The 23,589-nt window shown below is 40.2% G+C and overlaps 1 protein-coding gene across 1 annotated transcript in view; it reads right to left on the reverse strand.

Moving 5' to 3' along the window:
- Window positions 1–12,708, reverse strand: part of nxph1 (neurexophilin 1) — a 68,747-nt gene extending 56,039 nt beyond the window's left edge. Inside the window, exon 1 of the mRNA XM_084379854.1 lies at window positions 12,101–12,708. Coding sequence (XP_084235980.1) covers window positions 12,101–12,154 — 54 coding nt within the window. The 5' untranslated portion in view covers window positions 12,155–12,708. The remainder of the gene's footprint in view (window positions 1–12,100) is intronic.
- Between the last annotated feature and the right edge of the window lie 10,881 nt (window positions 12,709–23,589).

Below are 23,589 nucleotides of genomic sequence, written 5' to 3' on the forward strand. Positions count from 1 at the left end.
ACTAATCAATACATTCATATTAACAACTGTGTTAAACAACTATGCATAATGTGAAAGCTATCACTAATATTGATTAATTATAACCCAAATCTGCAGATAACCAGCTCTTCAGAGCTTTAAAGGCTCTTTAATCTAATTTTGTTTTGTTTTTTTGGCCCATGAAGTCCACTCAAATCAACCTTGTTTCCAGCAGCAGGTGCCAGCTGTTTTCAACAAACAAGCTTAGATACACCCACCTGCCTAACACCAAACAGCAGACAGGCATATTTAGAGACTAGCTGTTGAACTCAGTGAAGCCTGGTCTCCTGGATAAAAATACTGTAAGTGGCCAACCCACCCAACTTTCTGGCTCTTTATACTACAGTCATCATTTGCGCCTATCATTATCTCCCCCTGCTGGTACTGCACCTTCACTGTGTGTAATTTCCCCGCCTGGACAGGTTAAAACGCACTATCATCTAATGGATTGGTGGGTCTTTTACTTGCTTTGGCTTGAGTAAAGGCTGCCCAACTGTTAAGGTTAGGGTTAACTAACATTGACTGTTGATGGTGCTCCATGTCATAGCTTAGACACCTTCCTTCTAAGAAATACATTTGTAATTTGCATGTTTGGGGCTTGTTGCTTGTCAGGAAAACAGTTTTTAGGTATTTGGACAAACAAACGGTGCCATTCTTTTTGTGAGGAAAGGCTTTTTGGGATGAAACATTGCTTGTCAAACTAAAGAGAGCTCTAGTACCTGTTTTACGTAAATTTTAACAGCCAGTGTCTATCCTATTACAACAGTGTCCCCTAAAAATTTTAATTTCTCTCAAAATGCATATTCTGCTGCTTGGTAGTGTGAGTGTGAGTTCTATGAGATAGGGTTCAAATAACAATCATTTGAGGGAAAGATTTTAAACATAAGACTGACCCCTGTTCATTCCAATAAATCAACTTAGTGCTACTCTGTATGAAACCATTTAATTGAAACATATAATTGGTTACACAACTCCTGAGATTTCCTGCTCAGCATGTCACACAAAAAATATCTTGTATCTCAAATGTTGATAGCTGCTGACATTCTCTGTTCTGTCTACTTTTCCATCTATCTACGAGCAAGGAGGCAGAGAGGAATAACACACAGGTTGACAGTTTGTTGTTAAACCTAAGAGACTTTATCATTGTTACTCTTCAAAAAACCATCAGTGTTGACAATTTTCAGCCTGCTTCTCCTTGGTTGAATTATATATCAGCTTGTTTGCTCAGAGTGACAGCAGCAGCACAAACAACCCAGCCTGACAGACATGTTGGTGTTGACGACAAATTGGAGTACTGTACTCGTAAAGCAGGCCAGGCATAAAAGTCTCTCACCTCCCTCCTCTTTTCCTTTTTCCTTTTCCTGTTTTGTTCCACATCTCACATGTCTCTCACTCCATCTGGTTTAGTACTACAATGTCTGAAAGTGAACCACAGGTGTCAGATAGAGTTGCTGCTTTGAAGATACAGTATAGTGTTAAGATTTTGTGTTGTGCTCTGATATGAAGATCTGAGAAAGTGATCAGATGTAGAACATGGATAACTGCAATATTTAACAAACAGCACACTTTAAAGTAACTAGCTACACTTGCAAGTCTTGGAGTTTTTCTGATTACAGCAGTCCAAAGTGACTGAATATCCAGGACTTAAACTAACTGTGATGAAATGCTGGCCAGAATGTTAACGTTCCATGGCCTGTTTAGCCCTAAATGTGGTCTCTCAGGCAGTGCTTTCTCCCAGGCTTGGTAGCACTCCCCGAATAGATGTAACCAGTCAGATGAGTAAGCGTTGTTCAAGAAGATGACTTCTAAGACAATGCAGTCTATGTTGGATTAATTTAAGTGATGCAACTAACTTTATTCGATTATTTTTATTTTTACATTCTCGATCAATTGATTAGTTGTTTGGTCAATAAAAAGAAAAGAAAAGAAAATGGTGAAAAAAAATGTGAGTGATTATTGTTTCCCAAAGCCCAAGATGACATCCTCAAATGTCTTTAAACACATTTACTTGACTGTAACAGATTTGTAAAGAAAGAGAAAAAGTAAAAGAGAAAATAACCTTTATGGCATCCCTGCCTACTTTATCCAATCAGGACAGAGAACTCCATACAGCGGTCCTGTCTGCGTGAGAACATACAGAGAGCAGGATCCTCCTGTATGCTGCTATGTCTGGTAATTACCGCTCTGCGTTCCTGAAGTGCCATAGAGTGGAGGGAGGGGGTCACAAACTACAAACCGGACAGGATATAAGCTAAAATTATGCCAATGCTCACAGCAGCTTTAAACTATTAAAAATGTTTTATTTATCATATTTGACTATTTCTGGAAGACATATTGGTGGCATTAGACAAAATTGTAAGGTCACGGAAATACAGTAATGGTGATTCCCTTTGATCAGAGGTTTATGAAGTAAAAAGGTGTAGGACAAAGCTATATAAATCCAGCTTTGTTCCAGCAGCTATCAAAGTGGTAGCAAAATTTACAACGATGCTATATACAATGTCTATTTATGGATTTAGTTTTTAAATTAAAAAAAATAATCTTTATTCTCAAGGCTATTTATTTAAATAGATTTTTTGTTTATTCTGTTTTAAATCCAGATTAGTGGAGCTTTTATCTTGTTTCATTATATCTGTGTATTTTGTTGAAAAATGTGTGTTAAGATGGATGCAATGTCTTCTACTGCAAACTTACCTATCTACCTATGGATTCAAAAAGTTAAAAAAAGGAACCTTTACCTGATTTTATACTGTTTTTTTTGTCTTCACTGGTATGTACAGTATATTCATGGATAAATTGTGCAGGGTTCACCGACGTGGGATTTTTTGATAAATTCAGTATTCGGTACAGAGGATTGTCCTGGCTTTTGATACATTTTACGGTATGAAACCAGTACCTAAGAGCATTTGATACTATTCTCCAAGAAACCAATAGAATTCTTTAACAGCTCTTCAGACATGGCGAAGCTGACTTATTTGCAGCTTTTGCACTGTTGAGTAAAAGCCTTCCACATTCCACTGCAACGATTTCTCTGCTACAGAAACACTCCAATATTGTCAGCCAATATATGGGACAAAACCCTGGTTTGAAGTGCTCACATGAGTGTTCATCGCTCATTGATTTTTTTGTAAGTCATCCATACATGTCTCTGGATCGGGACGACACCGCCTGCATGGCCAGTCACTGTAACCTAACAGGATGGAAAGATCTAAAGGAGAAGATAACGGACATGGCTGGTAATTCCCATCAGTGGGCGCCATGACTGTCGGACTGTGCAGAAGACGTGAGCTCCGATGGCAGATCCATCACTGCCGACGCAGCGGAGGGAGGCGCACACACACACATATACTACACACACACACCTCCTCTACATTTCCACCATTTCCACCTCCTCCTCCCTTGAGGAGTACAGCATCTCAGCCTACTCTGTGTCACTGGTCAGTCAAGCCCATCATCAGGTTAGAAAGAAAGGCAATCCATCACTTTACAGCTCCAAATCCAAAGCCTGCACCGTATCCAGTCAGTACCAGAGCACAGACAGTGTTATTCGTACAGTATCTTACCACCAGAGTTAATTCAGCCTGAGTAGCTGGAACTGAATCACTTATCTCTTCAGTATATACCAGGCTTGGTCATGCAATTTAAAACAGTGAAGTCATTAATCTCAATTTCAACCTTAAAGAAATATCTTTCATAAAATAGGAAGATTCCAGAAAACGAGAGTCTCCCTAATTTGATAGTTCTGAGGAGAATTTAATGAAAAAAATCTAATACGAAAGGGATCATTTTTACTGTCAATGTATCTATGAGGAGTGATCAAGAATTTCAATCTTTTCAATTAAGAATTTCAATCAATGTGTTGTATGTGACCTAACTGGAGAAGATATTTCTTTTGCCTTTTATGGCTGAAACGCTGACACACGGTGATGAAGATAAGGGTAAATGTACACCTACACTATATCTTCTTACAATCATGAAGATAATAGATATTATAATAATTTGTCTGTCATGACCCTATTGCAATCTAGTACTTGTATTTAATGTTTGGTAGCTGTATTCTACATAAAAAATGAGGGCAGCTGGAGGATAATTTGAAGAGCTAGAAAACTGGTCACATTCAGATAAAGTGAGGGTGTCATGTTCCTGTGAAATTATAACTTTTTGTACATATTTGGTGAGAATATCAATTAACATAATTGTGGCAGTAAAAAATATTTTACTTATCCAAATCATGCATCTAAAGATACAGGTAGTGTTGTAAAAAGTACCCAGAAGTCATACTTGTTAATAATAATGTTAATTTGGGAAAAGTGAAAGTCCCTAATAGGAATAGTAAAAGTCTTAAATAATCTCATATTAAACTTAATTTAAACTTAAATATCAAAAGTAATTTTTCTGGCACTAAATATAACTTTAAAAATGAACAGTAAACTATAGATATATTTACACGTATACACGGCAGATTGTTGGATCCGATGATCAGCATTTTTCTTAGTACTGGAATAAGTGGGGTTTTTTTCATCAATAAATTAATTTTAAAATGCACTACTGTGGCTCTGATGCAGTATGTAATCTAATAACTTAGCAAATAAATGTAGTGGAGCGTAAAAAGTACAATATTTGTCTCCGAACTATACAACACGTGTTGTAAAGCAGTTTGAGTTGTCAGTAGACTGGAAAACCGCTATAGAGTGGAAGTATAAAGTAGCAGAAAAAACGAAATACTCAAGTACCTCAAAATTGTACACAGTACAGTACCTAAGTTAAAGTATGTAGTTACATTCAATTATTGGATATAGGGTATATGTTGGTAAGATAATAAAGTCTAGTGAGGAATCATTGAAAATATAAATTAGCACAAGAATGACAGTGCAACAAAGTTCAGAAATTTCATTTTCATTTTAATTTAGAGGGTTGATGAGAATGTGATGAACAGATTGAAAAGTTTGTAATGTTGGGCTGTTTAATTAAATTAAATTGACTTCAACTTAAATTCCAGTGGAAGAAGCCAGTTTAACGATGTCCTTATCTCCTGGCTAGTGACTCCTAGTGGTTGTGAGCATGCTTGAGGCTGGTGATGGTGATGGGACAAAATAGGTAAAACAGAAAACTGAAAAAATGTCACAGTTGGAAGAGTGTGAGGAAAGCTGTGGAGCAGATTTTATGAAGCATCATTGGAGACCAATCAGTGAGGGAGAGCCAGACTCTGATCAGACCAAATGTGTCTAATGGACCCAATCGCCAGTGAAGCCATCACCTATTAAACACACTCATGCACAAATGTTTGCTAATAATAATGATCATTAGATGGCAGGAGTAGATTCTAAAATCAATTTAAGCTGCAAACGTGTGTGCGTGTTGATGCTTGTGGCAAAACATTTTCTGGTGAACACAGTTCAATGTCACTATCTGTGTCCACTATGTGGCACTAGGGAACACGGACTGATTACACATTAGGTTCAAGTATCTCAAAGGTAGACCTCGTCGAGAATTTCATGTAAGTTAAATGAAAGTCACCTGTTGCCAGTAGGTGATGCAAAGAATATAACTTCTATCTGGCAGGTCAATATCGTAAGGCCATTACTCTGTTGAATCTTCCCCAAATTTTTCATGTTTGATCAGTGTACACTCATGTTACAACAACTTCCTGATTAATGGCAAATGATGTGTTGCCATTAACAGCGTTCGATGAAAACTGACAAGCTTTACAATATGGCATTGTCAATGTGCTACGGCTTTTTTTAAAGACCATTTTAAACGGTATTTGGTCAACCTGCTTGGAGAATAAGTGTATACTGTCAATTCCTGTAGCCAGTAGGTGATGCTGTGATTATATCTGAAAAATCGCATTTAATTGTCTTCAGACCAGGAGTCTTAAAAACAGCAGGAATTCATTCTTGTCCATGCGGTAGCTGCAGAACAAGCAGAAAACATACATTGACAAGCTACCAATTAAAGCTATTATGGCTAACATGTTACTGTTGCCTACTGACACATCCAGTACATAGAGGGACATCAGCATTCATTTGTCCACCTGATGAATGTCCAATACTCACTGTCCTTTTTGCTCTGTTTGAGAACCACCAACTCCTGAGAAAAATGCCTGGCTCTTCAGTTTTGTAAAATCGTTGGTTGTTCACTAGTTCACTAGCTATTTGCAAATTCTCTGTTAGCCTACTTACTGCTGTCTGGGGAATTTTGCTGTGTAGTGAGTTTATTAGAGCTTTTTTGCCACTGGTTTTTGCTGTTGAGGTGGCAAAAGAGGTTGAGGAGAGCACTGAGACTGAAACAAATAGTAAACTTGTGGGTTGTAAATTAGCCAAAAAGACCCAAAACAATTAGCAGAAGGACACTAAAAACGCTATGTGAAGCCCAGTGGAAATATGGACTAAAAATTATGTTAGTCACTAAAAACGAGCCTATTTCATTAAATTAATTAATTAAAAATATAAGTAGTATATCATATAGTATAGTATAAATTGCTACATTTTTTTAATACACATCTGCTATTTTGTAGATTTTAAATGTTAAATCTTCAGAAAACAGGATAAGTCATGCAAAAGACGGTGGAGGCAGGCAGTGAGTGCCATCAAAAAGACTATTGAATCATCTCATGTGAATGCAGATATCAGTGTGAGTGTTGGAGAGGTCTGCTCTATCACTTCAGCTGTGACGAGCTGAGCACACGGCGGACTCTGGAGTCACAGGAGTACCTGGAGATGCAAAGCAGGTTGGACGAGGTTATCTAATCGCCTCCTGCCTTCAGAGACACTCCTCTCACCGGGCTGCTTCAAAGTGCTGCTATCAATGTACCACACGCTTTGCCATAAACGGATTGTTCTACGTGGAGAGGGAAGCACAGGGAGTGTGTGTGTGTGTGTGTGTGTGTGTGTGTGTGTGTGTGTGTTGGGGGGGGGGCTTCCCTCAGGATCAAACCTGAGTCGGGTTAGATTTTCTGAGAACAACGCCCTTCAACAATCAGCTCCAGCTTTGACCTCTGAACTGTGAACGCGATTGAAAATCTGGAGCAGCGCGTAAAGGAGAGAATAGAGGCTGTGGTCATTAATCACAGATGCCGACCGCCTCAAATATATCATCTGCGCGCACACACACACACACACACACACACACACACACACAAACACACACACTGACAGCATCAGCATCCAAGCTGCAAAGTCAGATTGGGTAGTTGTTGTGTTAATATTTGAGGGAGTTTCCTCTCCAATTTAACACCATCAAAGATTCAAGGCAGATTTTTCTCATTCACCCCCCTCTGGATCTCAATAGTCATCCCTGCAATCATGCATGCAGGGAAGAAAAATTGTGGTTGTTTTCACTGCAGTAGGTGCTATTATCATTGACTTTATGGCCAAACCAAGGTCATGTGTTGTTTTGACTGTTTGTGGGAGCCTGCGGCCGGCTGGGGAGGCTGAGCTCAGATCAGACAGCCCAAGACTCACCATGCTGATGAGTCCTCGGCCCCTCACAGAGGTTACGCAGAGGTAACAGTTCACGCAATATAAAGCACTACAACAAGACGGAGTCACCTTGATGTGTCAATTCCAAAGTTGTGCACCATTAATCTTTCTGCTGAGATACACAGCAGCATTCTGATTGAAGGTCAAAGGTCAGCTTCACACATGAAACCTCAGTTTCAATTTGACTTCATTGTATCAAATACTAATTTCATTAATTCTCCTCATTCAGAATTGTGGTTGTATAAGCAGTATATTATGAATATAGAAGAGCATTTTCTCTTCTTTTTTGGTCAAACTGTGTAACACAACAGCAACACAATGTGTTAGTCGATTAATTAACTGACCAACAGAAAAGTTTGGTAATTGATTCATCTTTTCAATTATTTTCCAAGTAAAATATCTCAAATGTGCCTTTTCATTACCATCTTTGGCTTCTGAACTCTTGGTCAGACAAAACATTTAATTTGAAGACATTGTTCAGACTTCACACTTTCACCTGTGGGTAATTGTAAAGACTATGCTCCACATTTTTATGTTTTACAGACAAAATAATTAATCATTAATTAGAACAAATCAATAGTTTAATAAGTAGAAATTATACTAATTCATCGTCACCTTCTCTAAGTATAATTATTTGTAGTGAATTAAATTCTTCTAATGTTCATTTTGCTGGAGATGACCTGTGTCATCCCTTCAGGACCTTTAAAAACAACCCAATGACTCGTGGAACACTCTCAAGGTCTCTTAAACCCCCCTCAAGGACTAGAATCACCTGAACGGCCTCTAAGACACTCTAAACCTCCCATGACACTTGCTAAAGACCTCTGCACCTTCTTCAGTGACACCTGGAACCTCCTTAAGAACAAGACAAACCCCTTTAAGCACCATTGGAACCTCCTCATGGTTGTCTAAATCACTGCTGAGCATCCCCCCTGGATTCCCTTAAGCATTGCTTGATCTGCATTTTGAGAACCCCCACGACATATATGAAAGCAATCACTGCAGCTGGCAACCACTTGTCACTGAGCGAAATCTGGCGAATTTGACAGAGCTGGGTAACTGAGGTGAGGCCACTGAGACAGCGGCAATGGCAGCATGGGAATCACAGTGTTGTTCTCAGAGACTGAACCCTTGGCCCTTTTGTACTTCACTCTCTCCAGCAGCTGGACTTGAATAGCTCCAAAGTGACGCCTCCATGCTGCTTTAAAAGCTAAGTAGCACAAAGGTTGAACAAGGAATTGAGAGAAATGTTCACTTAGTCAACATCTGGGCTAAAAAATACAGAACACCCCACGCTCTCCATGGCACTCCCTTGATGGCCATACTACGCACTTGTCCAACTGCGTGCAGCCTATATCTCTATGTTTATGTGTGTGTTTGTTCAGTCATGGGGGGTATTGTTGGGGAGGTCCACACTGTGTGCGCTGTGCTGAAGTGATCTCAGTGCGACTTTCTTTCCTCTCCACGAGCAGACTACTTGACACTGTAGGCACCGTTTGCATTGATAATAGCACATTAATGTGACTGCTATGACTGTTGCCAGTGGGCCCTTTACATGTGTAACCCCCGGGGAAGAAAGTGGGGTGTGCAAGCAACCACAGACACCTCATCGCCTGATTTCAAGTCAAAATGTGGCACCAAGGCCCAGACGAGAACCACATCTGTCAGTTCTTTAAAAATGCAGCAGTGTCAATATGCCTCAGTCCTTAAATCCCCCCTGTGGTCTGACTTCATATCTGTGACTAAGAGGCCAAACTGATGAGAACAAATGTAATGATCCCACAACAGAAAAACAGTCGCTAAAGCAGCAAATAATGATACAACTCACAATATGAATAATACAAGGAAGAGCAAAAATGTACAAAAGCGGCATATTCAAAAGTGTGTATTAAGGATGTAAATACAATACAAGACCAATCAGAGATTTAACAGACAGATAGATAGAGAATATAAACAATAAAAACACATTTATATAAATGAAAAAAGGTGGATTTTCAGCTAAATCAAATAGCTGGAATTAAAGAATTTAGATTCTTTCGGTACAAACAGGTCGATAGATGTTAATCTAACCACAAAGCAAATACTATACTATTCCTGTTCCTGTTTCTTTTATATTTATAAAATAATCTATATATATATGAGAACTAGTTAACTTTTGAAAGGGAAAAATTATCAAAACAACAATATAGTATGGTTTTAGAATTCCATTGTTTTTTCTACAGTTTGATATGAATTTAAGCATCATACAGCGTTTTCTGAAGTATAAAACAATAAGCTGAATTGAACACAATTCCTTTCACCTTTTATCCATGTTAAATGCTGTGAATTAAATAAACAGACGCTTCAGTACAATAATATAAATAAGAAAATCATAAAAATCCGAGATGGATATCTGCTTTCTGGAATAATAGTGGGTGCGTTAATTAAATATTGGACCCATAGGTGCTCGTCCCGCTCTGAGCTATGGACTGTAATGCTGTCTGTACCTGAGCTGTGCTGTTATCGGGGTCAAGGCGCGGCTCTCAGACAAGAGGCTTAAGCAGAGACAAGAGCCTTTAACACGAAATAAAACCATCAAAGTTCAGCTCTAATCCCCGCTGCCGTGGATAAGGCTGACTGTTAACGGGCTACACAATAAGATCGGTTTACTCTAGGCGGGGTGGCTTTGTATGTGTGCTTTTTCCTCCAGCTACACAATTCAAGTAAGACAACACGGCGGACAGGATTTAGTGGAGAAGCAGTAGAGGATTTTCTTCACCCATGCGCTGTATTTAAAAGTCACACCTTTCCCTCGACAGCAGGAATTTGACATGAAATGAACGCTTATGTTTGATGTCTATAAATGACACCAGGCTTCAGGGTTTAATTCAGAAATAGGGCACAACGGTATTCGGAGATTTCTTTTTTTCAAGAGGGAGGAGAGTGGTAAAAATTTCAGCTTTTCAGGCAAATATGTCACAAGTAGAGACTGGTGTCAAAAAGGGGTCAAACCATACAAGCTTTAAACATCAGTTTCAATTTAAAAACTCAATTACGATTATTTATCTTTCTATTGAAAAATAGTTCTAGTTAGGCCTTTTATTTCCCCTATGGCTCCTTACAGAATATTGCTTCTTTGTGTATTTAAAGGGAAAAGTGTGTTTAAATGTCTTTAGCACCTTGGAGAGCTCCAAATCCACCAGCTGTGTGTTTTACTTTGTATGTTAGTTTTAAGAAAAATGAAGAAGTCACACACGTTTACACACTAAACCCACTGTGGATACAAACTGCCAGAAAACATATTCATAATATACGGGAATATAAGGAAAGTTATAGAATTACCAGTATGTGTAATACCTACATTTGATACAATTCTCACTGGTATTCATATTCGTGTTACACCTGTTGGCAGTTTGCTGAAATCCGCCAGTTGAGATCAATTGTATAAATTAGAAATAGAATAATATAATATGCAAACTATTCATATCAAAAATAAATGAAATTAAGCAGAGCAGTTTTGGATCTTGAATGTGTGTCTAATTAGAGAAGAGTAGGATTTAGATTTCCTCTCTGTTCAGGCCTGATATTATAAATAATTTGGCGATCTAAAAACTAGAATGTACATATTTATAAATGGTTGGAAGGATATATTTCTTTCTTTTCTGCTTCTTTGTGTTGAAAAGAGAGAGCGTTAAGTGATATCGTCCTTTCTGAGACAAATTCAAAGAATTTGTCTCAAAAACTAACGGACAGTAAAGCCTCACTCGGCTCGTCAGTTTCAAAGCTTTACTCATACTAAACAACTTAAACTGAAGTAGATTTTAGAATGTATTTCATCTTTATATCCAAGAGTAAATTAAGATATACCTTTAATCAAAGGTTTCATCTAATCGCGGGCTGTTTCTGTTATGGTGTGGATAACTTTTAAACACTGGGGAGCTGAACAAGACCGAAGACAATAAACGTCTATTTTCATTTACACTTTGTAAAAGAACCAATCATATAAGGCTCGAAGCCTCTGTCACTGGGTCCCAGTATGCCCTGCTTTCAAGTGTGTACTCTGGTGTCCAGGCAGCCAGACCATCGACATGGAGTTTTGGTCTGTTATGGCGCCCCCGTGAGACGATTCCGTTGCCTGTGCCGGTTAAAGATAGCTGTTTCAAGCGTCAGATTAACAACAAATTGTCTAAAAAAAAAAAAAAAATTAAAGAAAGAAAGAAAAAACAACAACAACAAAATTTAAAAACCCTAATTTTTCCCGGATGCCCGATTTTCTCAGTAGTTTAAAGTAAGTGAATTTTACGCACAGTGTTATTGCGCACGGAAAATGACCCCTTTGTTCAAGTTTTATTGTCAAACAAATATATATATATATAAACAAAAAAAGGTGCATAGATTAAGTTTTTATCCGCCCTTTACACACTTTCTGTGCACTGTGCCGCACACTGAAATAACCGAACAGCGTCTCTGCAGTCGCGCGTTTGAAAATGCGCAAGTTCAGCCGAGTAAAGTCCGCTCAGAGTAAGAAAATTCGAACAATTATTGTAGACTTTGTGTCAAAACAGCGTGAAGTAGAGAAAGTTGAGCTAGAAGAACAGGCTGAGCAGAAGTGTGTAACTCACCAGACAAAGTGCAGGCGTCAGGAGGAACACGGCACACCAACACGTCACCTGCATCCTCCAGGAGCTCAAAGTTCCACTAATTTCCCTCGGCTGGTAGTCGCAGTTTTGCGGACCATAAATCCACCTGCTATCCGCCTCACAGCACGGTCAAGCCCCTCAGCAGCCCAGGCAAAAAGGACACAACGCACCCCATGACCGCAGAACAAAGCTGAGAGTTGGAGGCTGGGGCGCAGGACGGAGGAGCCGGGGAGAAGGCTGCTGCTGTGGAGTGATGGTGCTAGAGGGGGTGGGGGCGACAAACAGGCCTACTTGAGAGTTAATCCAGGTAGAGAGAGCAGCGGGGTCATAGCTGTGAGCAGGTTCACGTCCTGATTGTCTGATAGCTGGTGCGCGCAGCGGTGGGAGCGCTCAGATCTGAAGGGAACGGCGGGGCTTTCCGCTTTATAACACGCGCCTACAACACAACCGGAGAGTCTCGCTCTAGGGGGAGGGACGAGATGAGGGGGGAGAAAAAAGGCAGGAAAAGACGAATTAAACGAGAGGAGATTGGTCCAAGACGCAGCCAAGAAAGCGAAGTTTTTTTTCTCTCTCCCTTTCTCTCTCTTTTTTTTCTGAAACAGACGCTCGTGAGGAAAAAGCGTTTCACCTTGGTTGCTGGTTTGTGCGCTTGATGTAGATGAATGAGCTGACATTCAGAACTCCGCTGCCAATAGCTCCAGGCAGCCTCCTCCTCCACCCGGCCCCAAACAAGAGAGCCTCAAACCTGAACAAATACAGCACAACAGCTGCTGTTCATGATGTAATTTCAATATATTAATACTCATTATCACTGTCAGAGCCTACAGTATTATTGCTTATAGTATGCTACTAACAAAATCCCCAACATCTGCTGAGCATACAACAATGTCGTATGTATTTTCATGCAAATTCACATATGCCAGGCAAACCTTAGCTGAACAAATATCTGCCTAACCAAGTCATTTCATATATTGTCCGTCCAAAAACCAAATTTTCTCAAAACAAGCGAAACACATCGAGGTTTTTTCAAGAGGCATCAGTTTGTTGCACTGACTTTTCTAGAAGTGTCAGTATCTCAAAACAACACAGACTAATAAGGCTGCTGCAGTAGAATACAGGAATAAACTTTGTTTGTTGATTTGCACCGGAAACGTGTTGAAACTGTTAAAGCTCCAATCCTTAAGATTTTCATCATATCAGATTACATTTTTATCCTTTTCACGGAGGGCATTTATTCGGCTATAGCCGGATATTTACACTCAGTTTCTTTAGAGTTATTTGCCTTGTCAATGGCAGGGTCTGCCATTTGTGTGCTGTTTGAAATAGCATTCATTTGCACAATGTTTATTGGGAAGACTTTCTACCTTGAAGTATAAACAAATACACCAGACTTTACCTGTTGTATCCCTAATAAAGAAATTGCTTAAAGTATAATTTCTAGCCCAAAAGCTTTTTAAAACACAACTTTGGAGCTTATATTATCAGAATGTTCTTTGCATTGCCACCCAATCAACCAGAATTGAAATCTTAAAGATTCTGCAATAATACCAGCAGATCTCTTCATTTGTTTTGCAGGGCCACTACTGAGCCCTCCCCAAACACACACATTCCCAGAAACTCAGATGGATTTAAACCAAATGTGGATGGAGGATGGGACTTGGCCCAGAACAGACCTCATTAGCTTATGGTGTGGATAAATCTCCCTTCCTTGAACATTGGGATTTTTGCTGTTGTTGCTGTTGTTTTTCAATATTTTTGTTAATTTCTCAGGGAATGGATCTTGATGAAAACATGAGCATATGTCATGTCATGGATATTCTATCACATTTGATGATCTGGTGTATTTAGGTGGCTGGTGGCAGGACTGTTGGCCCTTGGTGAGGGGATGTGCTTGACATTTTAGTTATATACTGTACATGTTTGTTTAAGAATATCCACCATGTAAGCATGATATTGACAATTAATAGTGTCAACGTTTTGGCATGGGGCCCCTCAAAAGGTATTAGCCACCTTGAGATTTTATCATTTCAGTTTGGGGCCCATGGGCAGTTTCCCACACTGCTTGGCTGGTAATCCAGCCCAGGATGAGAAGAACTTTTGGCAACACTTCATAATAACCATTTATAGTTAGTTAAACATTAGTTAATAGTTATTTCACTGTTAAAAAAATGAAATGCTTTATGAACGATTTTACTAAACAAATGTAAAGATTTATTAACATCAGTTGCAACTTTATAATGTCCATCCAACTAATGTTCATAGATGAACTGAACAGTATTTATTAACCATATGCAAAGTGTTATAAACATCAATCGAAACTTTACAATAAACAGTTGCTTAATTAAATGGTTTATAAATAATTTCATTGTAAACAGTGAGTAACTATTAACTAACTAGCTATACATTTACCATTTATTAATAATGGTTATAAAGTGTTATTTATAAAGTGGACATTTCTGCAGTATCGGAAAGTCATATGTATTGGCTTATGTGGTGACACCTGAGCAAGTTCCATTCACTGATGAAGACCATGAGATGTGGTTAAAAGCCCTGGAAATGCCAGTTGGTAGACTATTGTTGTTTGTTACTAATGTTGAGAACTCCATTGTCTGAGAGTAAGATTGCACATCCAAATTTGTACAATAGGAAGGGGTCAAAATGATGTGTGTGTGTGTGTGTGTGTGTGTGTGTGTGTGTGTGTGTGTGTGTGTGTGTGTGTGTGTGTGTGTGTATGTGTGTGTGTGTGTGTTTGGGTGGGTGTCTACTCTAGATGCCAGCAGAGGCAGGACAAGGTGAGTGTGTGTTCCTGGCTTGGAGATAGATAGATAGGGTCCTTTTTGTCAAGGAACAGAAGGGGCGGAGGTGAGCAGAAAAGAAAAGACAGGAGGGGCTGTGCTTTAATAAATCCCCAGCAGTCTCATTGCTACAACATTACAGTGGTCAAGCATTGTCGCCATAACTCAGCCAGTGGGGCTGATGGGATCTTGCTCTGAATGGCCCAGATAGCCTTCACAGGCCCAGCATTACATGCAGTGGTAGAGCAGGCAGAGATAAATCAGCAGAGTCTGGCTGACTTCCATTGTGGCTGCAATGAAGCACAATCTGGTCTCTGGTAAGATAAAGGGCCCGTAATTCAGGATTAATTTAACATTCCCCCATGTTGATCAAAGATTTATCCAGATTGTGCCTCGTTGGCCGGTAAGGCCAGTTTGCAAAATTTGAACTGAGTGCCTCAGTGCTACAGGTTTCCCTCAAATGCAAGTCATCTTTGCAGAGTCCAGTAGAGTCTGGACTTTGAAGGACTTAGCCAATTTAGGAAGACATTTATACAATACCGTACCTCATGATTTATGTTCAGTGCCAATACAGAAAAAAGTAGCACATTCAACTTTCAGAGACCGAAGTTTCTGTTTTGTCACAGACCTGTAATTAGTAGTCAGTGTCTTCTTACCGTAGCCACAATCTTTATCTAACCTTCACCATACCACATTTGACATAATCCAGGGTTTGCAGAACAATCCATTCAACATTTTTGTCTGGTGACAGGGTTGAATTAACCCTTCCTTAACTCGGACAAAGTATACAACCTTCACCACAGTTTATTTACTGTAACTATAATCTTTCCCTAACCTTAACCACACTGTGGTTGCCATGCACAGGTAGTGCAGAAAGAAAGAATTATAAAAAATATTATCACAGAATCTAATCCAAGGGTTTTACAGAATTGTCCAGTTGCAATGTCACCTACAAGGGCGTAGGTTTGGTCTCAACTTTGGTACATACAATAGAATTGATTTAACCATGCAATAGACTTAGAAAAGGCACAATAGCAACCACATAATAGTGTGTGTCAAAACAGTGTTTGGACACACACTCTGGCAGGGTGCTTTGTCGCAGTGCTTGTGCAGTGAGACAGAAAACTTCATATGGAGACAAGCCCGAAGGCTACTGTTTCAAAATCAAAATATACATTAATAAGAGCATTTGCATGAGAATGTAGCGCTACCAAATTCTTGGAAAATGGTTGAATTTATGAGGGATTCTCTGTCAAATTCAGCAGGATTCTCTGTCAAATTCAGCAGGTGTGGAAGCAGGTGTTTTTGGCTTGCAAATCTATCTCTTACAGTCTATGGTTCTGAACCAACTCAGCAATAGTCATGTTGTGGCGTAGGATACATGGGAATATCTAACTCCGGTTCAAAGATAATGCGATGCAGCAGTGGCTCAGTCCGTGGGCACTTGGCTTGGGGACCAAAGGGCGATCGATTCAAAACCAGTCAGCATGGAGTGTGGACTGGTAGCTGGAGAGTTGCCAGTTCACTTCATGGGCACTGCCCATCAGCAAGGCACCAATCCCCCCTTAGAAAAGGGCAGGCACTTTCAAAAAAGGTAGGTAAGGTAATGAGACTGTAGTAAATGCACATTAAGACTGTGACTAAGACTTTTTTTTTTTTTTCATGAATAGTGCTTGATAGCTAGCTATTTATGAAAATGACATATTTCTCCAACTATGGAAAACTAGCCTGTCCTCATCAGAAATACGACCATATGGATTGACTTTGAAGCAGCTTATTATGACCCATTTTTACATTTCTTGTAAGGCAGCAACCTCTTGTGGCTGTAGTAATTATTACATCTTCAAAGGAGGAAGTCAGGTGAACTAGTATAAAGAGTGAAAAGAGTAAACTCCCTATAGGGAGTAGGTCAGGGACAGATAACTGGGTTAAAAAAGCACAGGACTTTCATTCAGGATACTTACTAACGTAGTGAGGGTCATGACCTGTACAAAACATTACTTACATTATGATAACACAAGTTACTTACGTGACACAGGAACCTTTGTAACTGAAGTTACAGAAGTAACAGTTATTTTAACCCAAATCACAATGTATTTGTAAACCTAACCAAACAGCGGGTTTGCATTGGAGGTCTTTGAACCTGTAGCTGGTACACCGCAATGGTCACATTGTTTTGTCACTGGTATGTGATCTATTCCGTCATTTTGTTATTTTGTATTGGGAAAACAGAGAGCAGTTAAACTATGGGGTGCATTGGTCTTCTATTTATTTTACTGAGTATATCCAAAAAGTCTGGGGTGGCTTTGGGTTTTCTTTAAACATAAACTGTTGCATATGTTAATTGCACTACTTTCTATACTGGCATTGAACATGGTCACTGTACGTTAATCATGAGGGTTGAAATTGTCCAATACGAATGTATGTATGTATATGTGTAATTCAAAGGTTAACTACGCTGGTTTAAACTGATTTCTTGCAGCACTCCTGACGCTAACTCCTGACGTCCTTTTTTCATGGTGCCTCAATGAATGTGAAAATCTGACAACACTGGTTTTTGCAGACACTGAGTATACAGACACCTTTAATCTGAGAATGGTTTGGCCTTGCCAGTGTCAAAATGTATATAATACAAGTGTGAATAAAAATGGAGAAGCCATTCAGTGCTTTGACTAATGCTTTGGAATGTGCTCCCAGTCACTAACATAGACAGTCAGTGGGGAAGTATGAGTCTCATTGCATTTCAAGGGCACTATAGAGCATCAGTGAAGCACAGAGAGTTAGAACTGAGCTGCTGAGTTGTATCAGTGTCACAGAAAGAGAACCATTCACAGGAGTGATGTGAACACAGCCTGCCGACCATTACAAAAAGGGGAGAAATTACAGAAAGGGGAGTCATTTCTAAATTCTCAAACACCTGCTCTCCTTCCTCTTTTCAGCACCAGATCATCTTTCATTGATAGAGTGTAATCATGAGGTCAAGTTGCTAATTTTCCAAGCACACCTTTTGTGCCCATTCAGTGCTGGGGGAGAAAATTACAGGGTAGCCTTTTCCTAATAGCTTACCATTGGGCTACAAAGAGGAGGGGTAAGAGATAGAAACAAGAGAGAGGAAGAGGATGATTGCCCAGCTGAGTGACGCTGGCACCCGGTGGCATGGATATGTTCGGCTGGCTCAGCTCCATTGCCGATTGTGAGGGCAGATGTTGCTGTGGGCCCTCAGGCATGGCCATGAGGCGGTGGCAGCAGGTTTGCCGTGGCTGCTGCCCAACCAGCTGCCATTTGAAGTGTCACTCCACATCCATGGCGAAGGATAGGAGTCAAACTGGGCTTGACCAGAAGGGCCAAGGGTGCGCTTAACACCATGTGTGGCGACAAAAGGCCTGGCGGTCTGCAGTCACAGTCGAGGCTGCCAGTGCTTTTCTGGAGGATGTGGAGGGTAGGCGGGCTGAGGGGAGCTGACAGAGACAAATGGCTGAGCAGAGCGTCGGTCACAGGATGCAGCTGCTGCACATCAATCGCTTCCTCATCACAATTAGAATGACTGCCGGCTTCAACATTGAGGAGTGGGGACGGAAACTCAAGTTTCCATTTGGCCTATTGAAGGGTGTGAATACAAGTCTTCACGTGAAAGACAGCCAGAGATTTGAGACTTATTTTTTAAAAAAAGAAAAAAACTTTCAGAACTTAACTTGGGTAGAGTAGAATGAATAGAATTATTTCTTTATGCTGCAGAACCATTGGGGAGTCTGCAATTGAAGAATTCTTGAACAATTCCTGAGTGTAAGAAGTAAAAATGAGTATAAATCAGGTTTATTGCAACTTGGTTCCTGCTTTCCCCCCTATATGACCAACGCCAAGGCTCAGTACCAGGAAGTAGTGTGACTTTTAGACAGTTAGGAACAAGCAAAACACTTATCCAGATCAAAGACATAAAATGTATAATTTCTGCATGAAAATGTCTAAACACGACTTGACCTTTGCTATACATTTTGTTGAGTTGTGTACTTATCATACTACTACATTATCATAAATGTTTCAATGTTCTAACACAGAGAATTCCAAACGTTTATTCAAGGGAACTTCCAGGAGAGAATCAAGGAGAGAGAAAGGAAATGGGTGAACAAGACTAAACACAAATGAAACTTGAAAACATGACCTGGTCTGTGAACATTTGTGCCTGAATCACGTCAGATAGATTTTCATCAGCTATGGTGGTCATTTAATGGTGTGTTCACCACCTGAGAGGTGAATGTCTGCCTCAGGCCTGCATGAGTTTGACAGCAAAATAATTTTTTGTTTAGTAGCATTACTTGTAGTGTTTATTTGCCCAAAACAGCCAGATTTCTCTGTGGATTAGGCGTAAACTAGTGAGCACAGAGGGTGTGTGTCCGTCAACCTCTCAGTAAACTCAGCACTCACCAGAGACTCTGGTTCTTTTTCCCCAGTCCTCCCTGTTCATGAAGTAAAGTACAGCAGAATATAATGTCACTGTGGATGTTTATTCCGCCACGTCTGGCACTGCACCTGACTCTCTCCTCCAGAACTGGCTGGCTTTGAGCAGCGGCTCTGCCAACCCACTCCCCACAATCACCCCCCAAAAAATCTTGTGTGCACCTATAATGTTGCTTGTAACTTTGTGGGCACAACACAGGTACGATCAATAAGTTGAAGTTGAACCAGGGCACTGGTCAGTAAATTGTGATGGATGTTTAAAATGGACAATTTGGGCATGTTTTTTTTTTTCATTTCTCTTCTTGATAATTTGAGTCCATGTGGCTTTTTGCTCTTCTGACTGTTAGTCTTTCTTGTCCTGTCGAACGCTTTTTTAGAGATGCTGCAGTGTTTGTAGGTCTTCACTTGTTGAGTACAATCAAACTTTGACCACAATGACAAAACTACACGTCAAAATACAATAAAAAACAGGGTTGTGATCAGTGATCACTGTTGAGAAAAGGTAAACCAAATTGAAGCTGTGCTAAGGATAGCCTTCTTTTTAAAAGTATTTAAGGGGCATTTGTGCATTTTTTTAAAAGGTGGATGGTACAGAAATGGCAGGAAATGAGAGAGAGAGAGAGAGAGAGAGAGAGAGAGAGAGAGAGAGAGAGAGAGACAAAGACATGCAACAAAGGCCCCGATTTGAATCAAATCAGGAAAGTTGCGGGCACAGTATATGTTACAACCCCAACACCACAGACTTTGTAAAAATCTAGCATCAAAACCCATCTGATCAGGCACAAGCAAGTGACACAAACAAAAACCCCGCCTGCTCTAACCCTGCAGATTCCCTCTGTCTGCCCTACATGAAAATCTGCTTCAGGTATGGCCCATTACCAGTCACAAGAATTAGGAATTTGAGAGAAACATCTGGACTGAACAACATTACATCTTTTGCCTCTCTTGTTCCTTTGGTATACGTACAGTATGTTACTATGAATCATCAAAGACCAGCACTCTTATTAAAGGTCCCATATTATACTGTTTTTCATCAATTTCACACAGCTTTCAGAGGTCAAACAACACTGTATTCGAAATGTATTGCCCCAAACCCATCCGTGGTCCTGAATTTCAGCTGTCTAAAAGACGCTCAAGTGAGCTCTGCTGAGAGCAGCTGTTTCAGTGCCTGCACCTTTAATGCTAATGAGCTCCGTCCTGCTACACGCCCCTCTCAGGGAGAGGATGCTGTTCACGCTAGCAGTAGCATGTGCTAATGTTTACGGTGGATGTATCGCTATGGCTCACGAGATGCTGTCGTTCAACCACACCAGTTTGACCCAGAATCGGACCCAGAAGGAGAGGCTCAGAAAAATACAGATTCCGCGGCTGCAGCAGGACGTTTCAGAATGGTTAGTGTGTCTGAGTATGTTACTTAGTTACCAAGCTCCCTCGTAATATTATTAACATTAAACTCGCTTCAAACGCCGTTGCATAGCGGACCGAAGTGAGGCTAACTAGTTTCAAGCTGACTTCACCATACTTGTAGGCAACTGTAAATACTATCAAAATGTGGCGACACTTACCTGTGGCTCGGGTGCAGTTGCTGGGTCCCGTATGGTTGGGACTGATCCTTTAACGAGGGTCAGTGTCGAGGCAAAGCCAGCTTCTTACTGACCCTCGTTACTGAAGCAGTCTGATGTGAAGTGGTTAGCACACACAAACAGACTCACAAGAACCGTAGCCGGCACGTTGTCGTTAAAAATGAAACACAAACCACTGTCTCTTCTGTAGCTGGGACAGAGTATAGGCACTTATGTTGATTTTTACAAACAACAACAGAGCACTTCTCGTTGCGCTTCGACATGGTGCTTTCAATAGCGTAATGGTGGATCTCCAAGACGGTAATGCTGTACCTGGTGGGTGGACACTGGGTGGGAATATTCAAATGATCGGTCAATGATGTCAGTGATCGATGCCGAATTTGACTCGCTCATCTGGAAACTGCAGGCGAGACACCGTCAGAAATCTGTATCTCACTCCAAAAAGCACGGATGGTGTTTTTTCAAAGTTTGTATGCGTGTGGCAGCACCATAGACCCAAAATAATACCCCAAATCCCAGAAAAAGTGAGTTTTTCATAATATGGGACCTTCAACATTAGTCTGCTGTGTGATGTTAAATCATAGGACTTCAGTTTAAATAGCATTTCTCACCACTCACTGCTGTGAAAAAGGCTATTTTTGTCATTGACTATGGCTGATGTAAAGGCAGAAAACTTGAATGATGTTTAATTAAAGATGAGGACACTTTTCCATGGCTATCCTCTCTCACACACAACTGTACTGCAGCAGTTTCCAAAAGCCTTTTTAAAGACAGACCACCACTTTCCTTGATTGAGGCAGTACTTTATTTTATCAGGAGGAGATTATCAGTTAAAGGAGACATCTTCTATCTTTGGGCTTGGGGGAACAGAACTTAGAAACAAAGAGTGCTGCGTAGATGATCTTTAGTGTTTGACCTAGTATCCTTAATCATATTTTTTTTTGCCAGATCTTGATGTCTCTGAGGTCACAGCAAAGTCACCCGTTTGAAGTGGGTTTCACAACATGACTTAATTGATTAGGGCAGCTGGTAGGACTTCCTCTTCTTGGCAGGGGGAATTTAATTGGAAGACAGGGACATGATTATGTCAAGTGCTGATTAAATGAGAGGACCAAAACCATGTAGCCTGTCTCTGTTTTACTTCCCAACATCCGATCATAATCAGGGGCTCTGATGATACAGGCAATTACATTACTTCAACAAGAAGAGGACAACGATTTAACCAATGGAGCACTAGAATAATTAGACCTAATTGTCTATCTACATTAATGCATCAGAACAGAATTGGTGCCTTCAGGATCCAGATCCCAAATAACAGTGTGGTAAATTAAAAACAATGCAGAATAAGAAAAATATCTGTGCAGCCTTCTAAGCCAATGAGAATGCTTGACCTCAGTGTGTGTCTTTAGTTTTTCTTTGTGTTTTTTCAGCCACATTCCTGTATCTGTTCCTCGTGACAAAGGCTAATTTGCCCTGACTTTTCCCTTTCCAACTAAGAACTCCTCTTTTGTACTTCTTGAACTGGAAGTTTTACACACACCTATGATGTCAGTTTTTGAAAGTGCAGAACTGAGAACATTGTCCCACCTCTATGAATGTTGTCAGCCCTCGCAGAAAAGTGATAAAAATGTGACAACATTACCTGAACCTTGTTTTTAAAGGTTTTTACAATGCTTCATGTGCATCACCAAACCACGATCCTGTCTGAGCAGTCTGCACACCTTTAGCTGTCTTTTACTGACATCTGGTGGTGACATTATAGATTTATGCACATTTATACATTATACATTTCCAGCTAAGAGCAACTGTTATTGAATGTTCCTGGATCATTTTGAATTCAGTGTCATTTTTAGAGCAGAACACAGAACAGTTGTTAAATATTACACTGAGAGTGTCCTGTTGGTTACCTTAGCTGTAGTGCCCAGTGCTCCAATCTAGTCTCCCAAACACAACACTTAGAAAACATCTTCTGTTTTGAAAGACCATGACAGTCTGGGCTGCTTGGTCTTCTTTGGTCTTCAAGAAGCACTGTCAAAGCTTTGAGATGTGTATGGGCTCATTATACTGCTGCGGTATAAATCCTTCTCAACAAAGAAGCAAACCAGAGGGTGTAGCATGTCTCTGAAGAATGGAGTGGTTCCTCTCCTTGGTCAGGGTTGAGTCAATTTTGTGCAGGTGTCCAATTCCAGAGGAGGCAAAACAGCCCCAGACTTGAATATTCCCACCACTATGTTTCACCTTGGGTTTGCAACATTAGTGTCATATTCTCTCCTGTTCTTCTCCTTACATACACCCTTCTGTACTGCTAAAAAATCCCTAACTTGAATTAATCAGTAAATAAGCCTTTTTTCCAGTCATTCACTGTGAAATTCTGGTATCTCTTAACCTACTTTCAAGCATTTGGCCTTGTATCTATCCTGAGAGGTGGTTTAGCAACTGCTACTCATCCTCTGCGACCACTACAACAGAATATTCTTTTGACAGGACGTTTGCTGTTTGGAGTCTCATGTTATTTATTTTGTAGATTCTGTATCTGTAATGAAGTTCCTTTTCTACCTAAGCTTGTGTAACAGGGTAGACCTGTATCATTCACACTCAACTTAACTGAGGCGCTGCCAGCCTAGTCCCCTTGATGGGT

Source organism: Pagrus pagrus, assembly GCF_965226575.1.
Source record: "Pagrus pagrus genome assembly, chromosome: 17".
Taxonomy (NCBI): Eukaryota; Metazoa; Chordata; class Actinopteri; order Spariformes; family Sparidae; genus Pagrus; species Pagrus pagrus.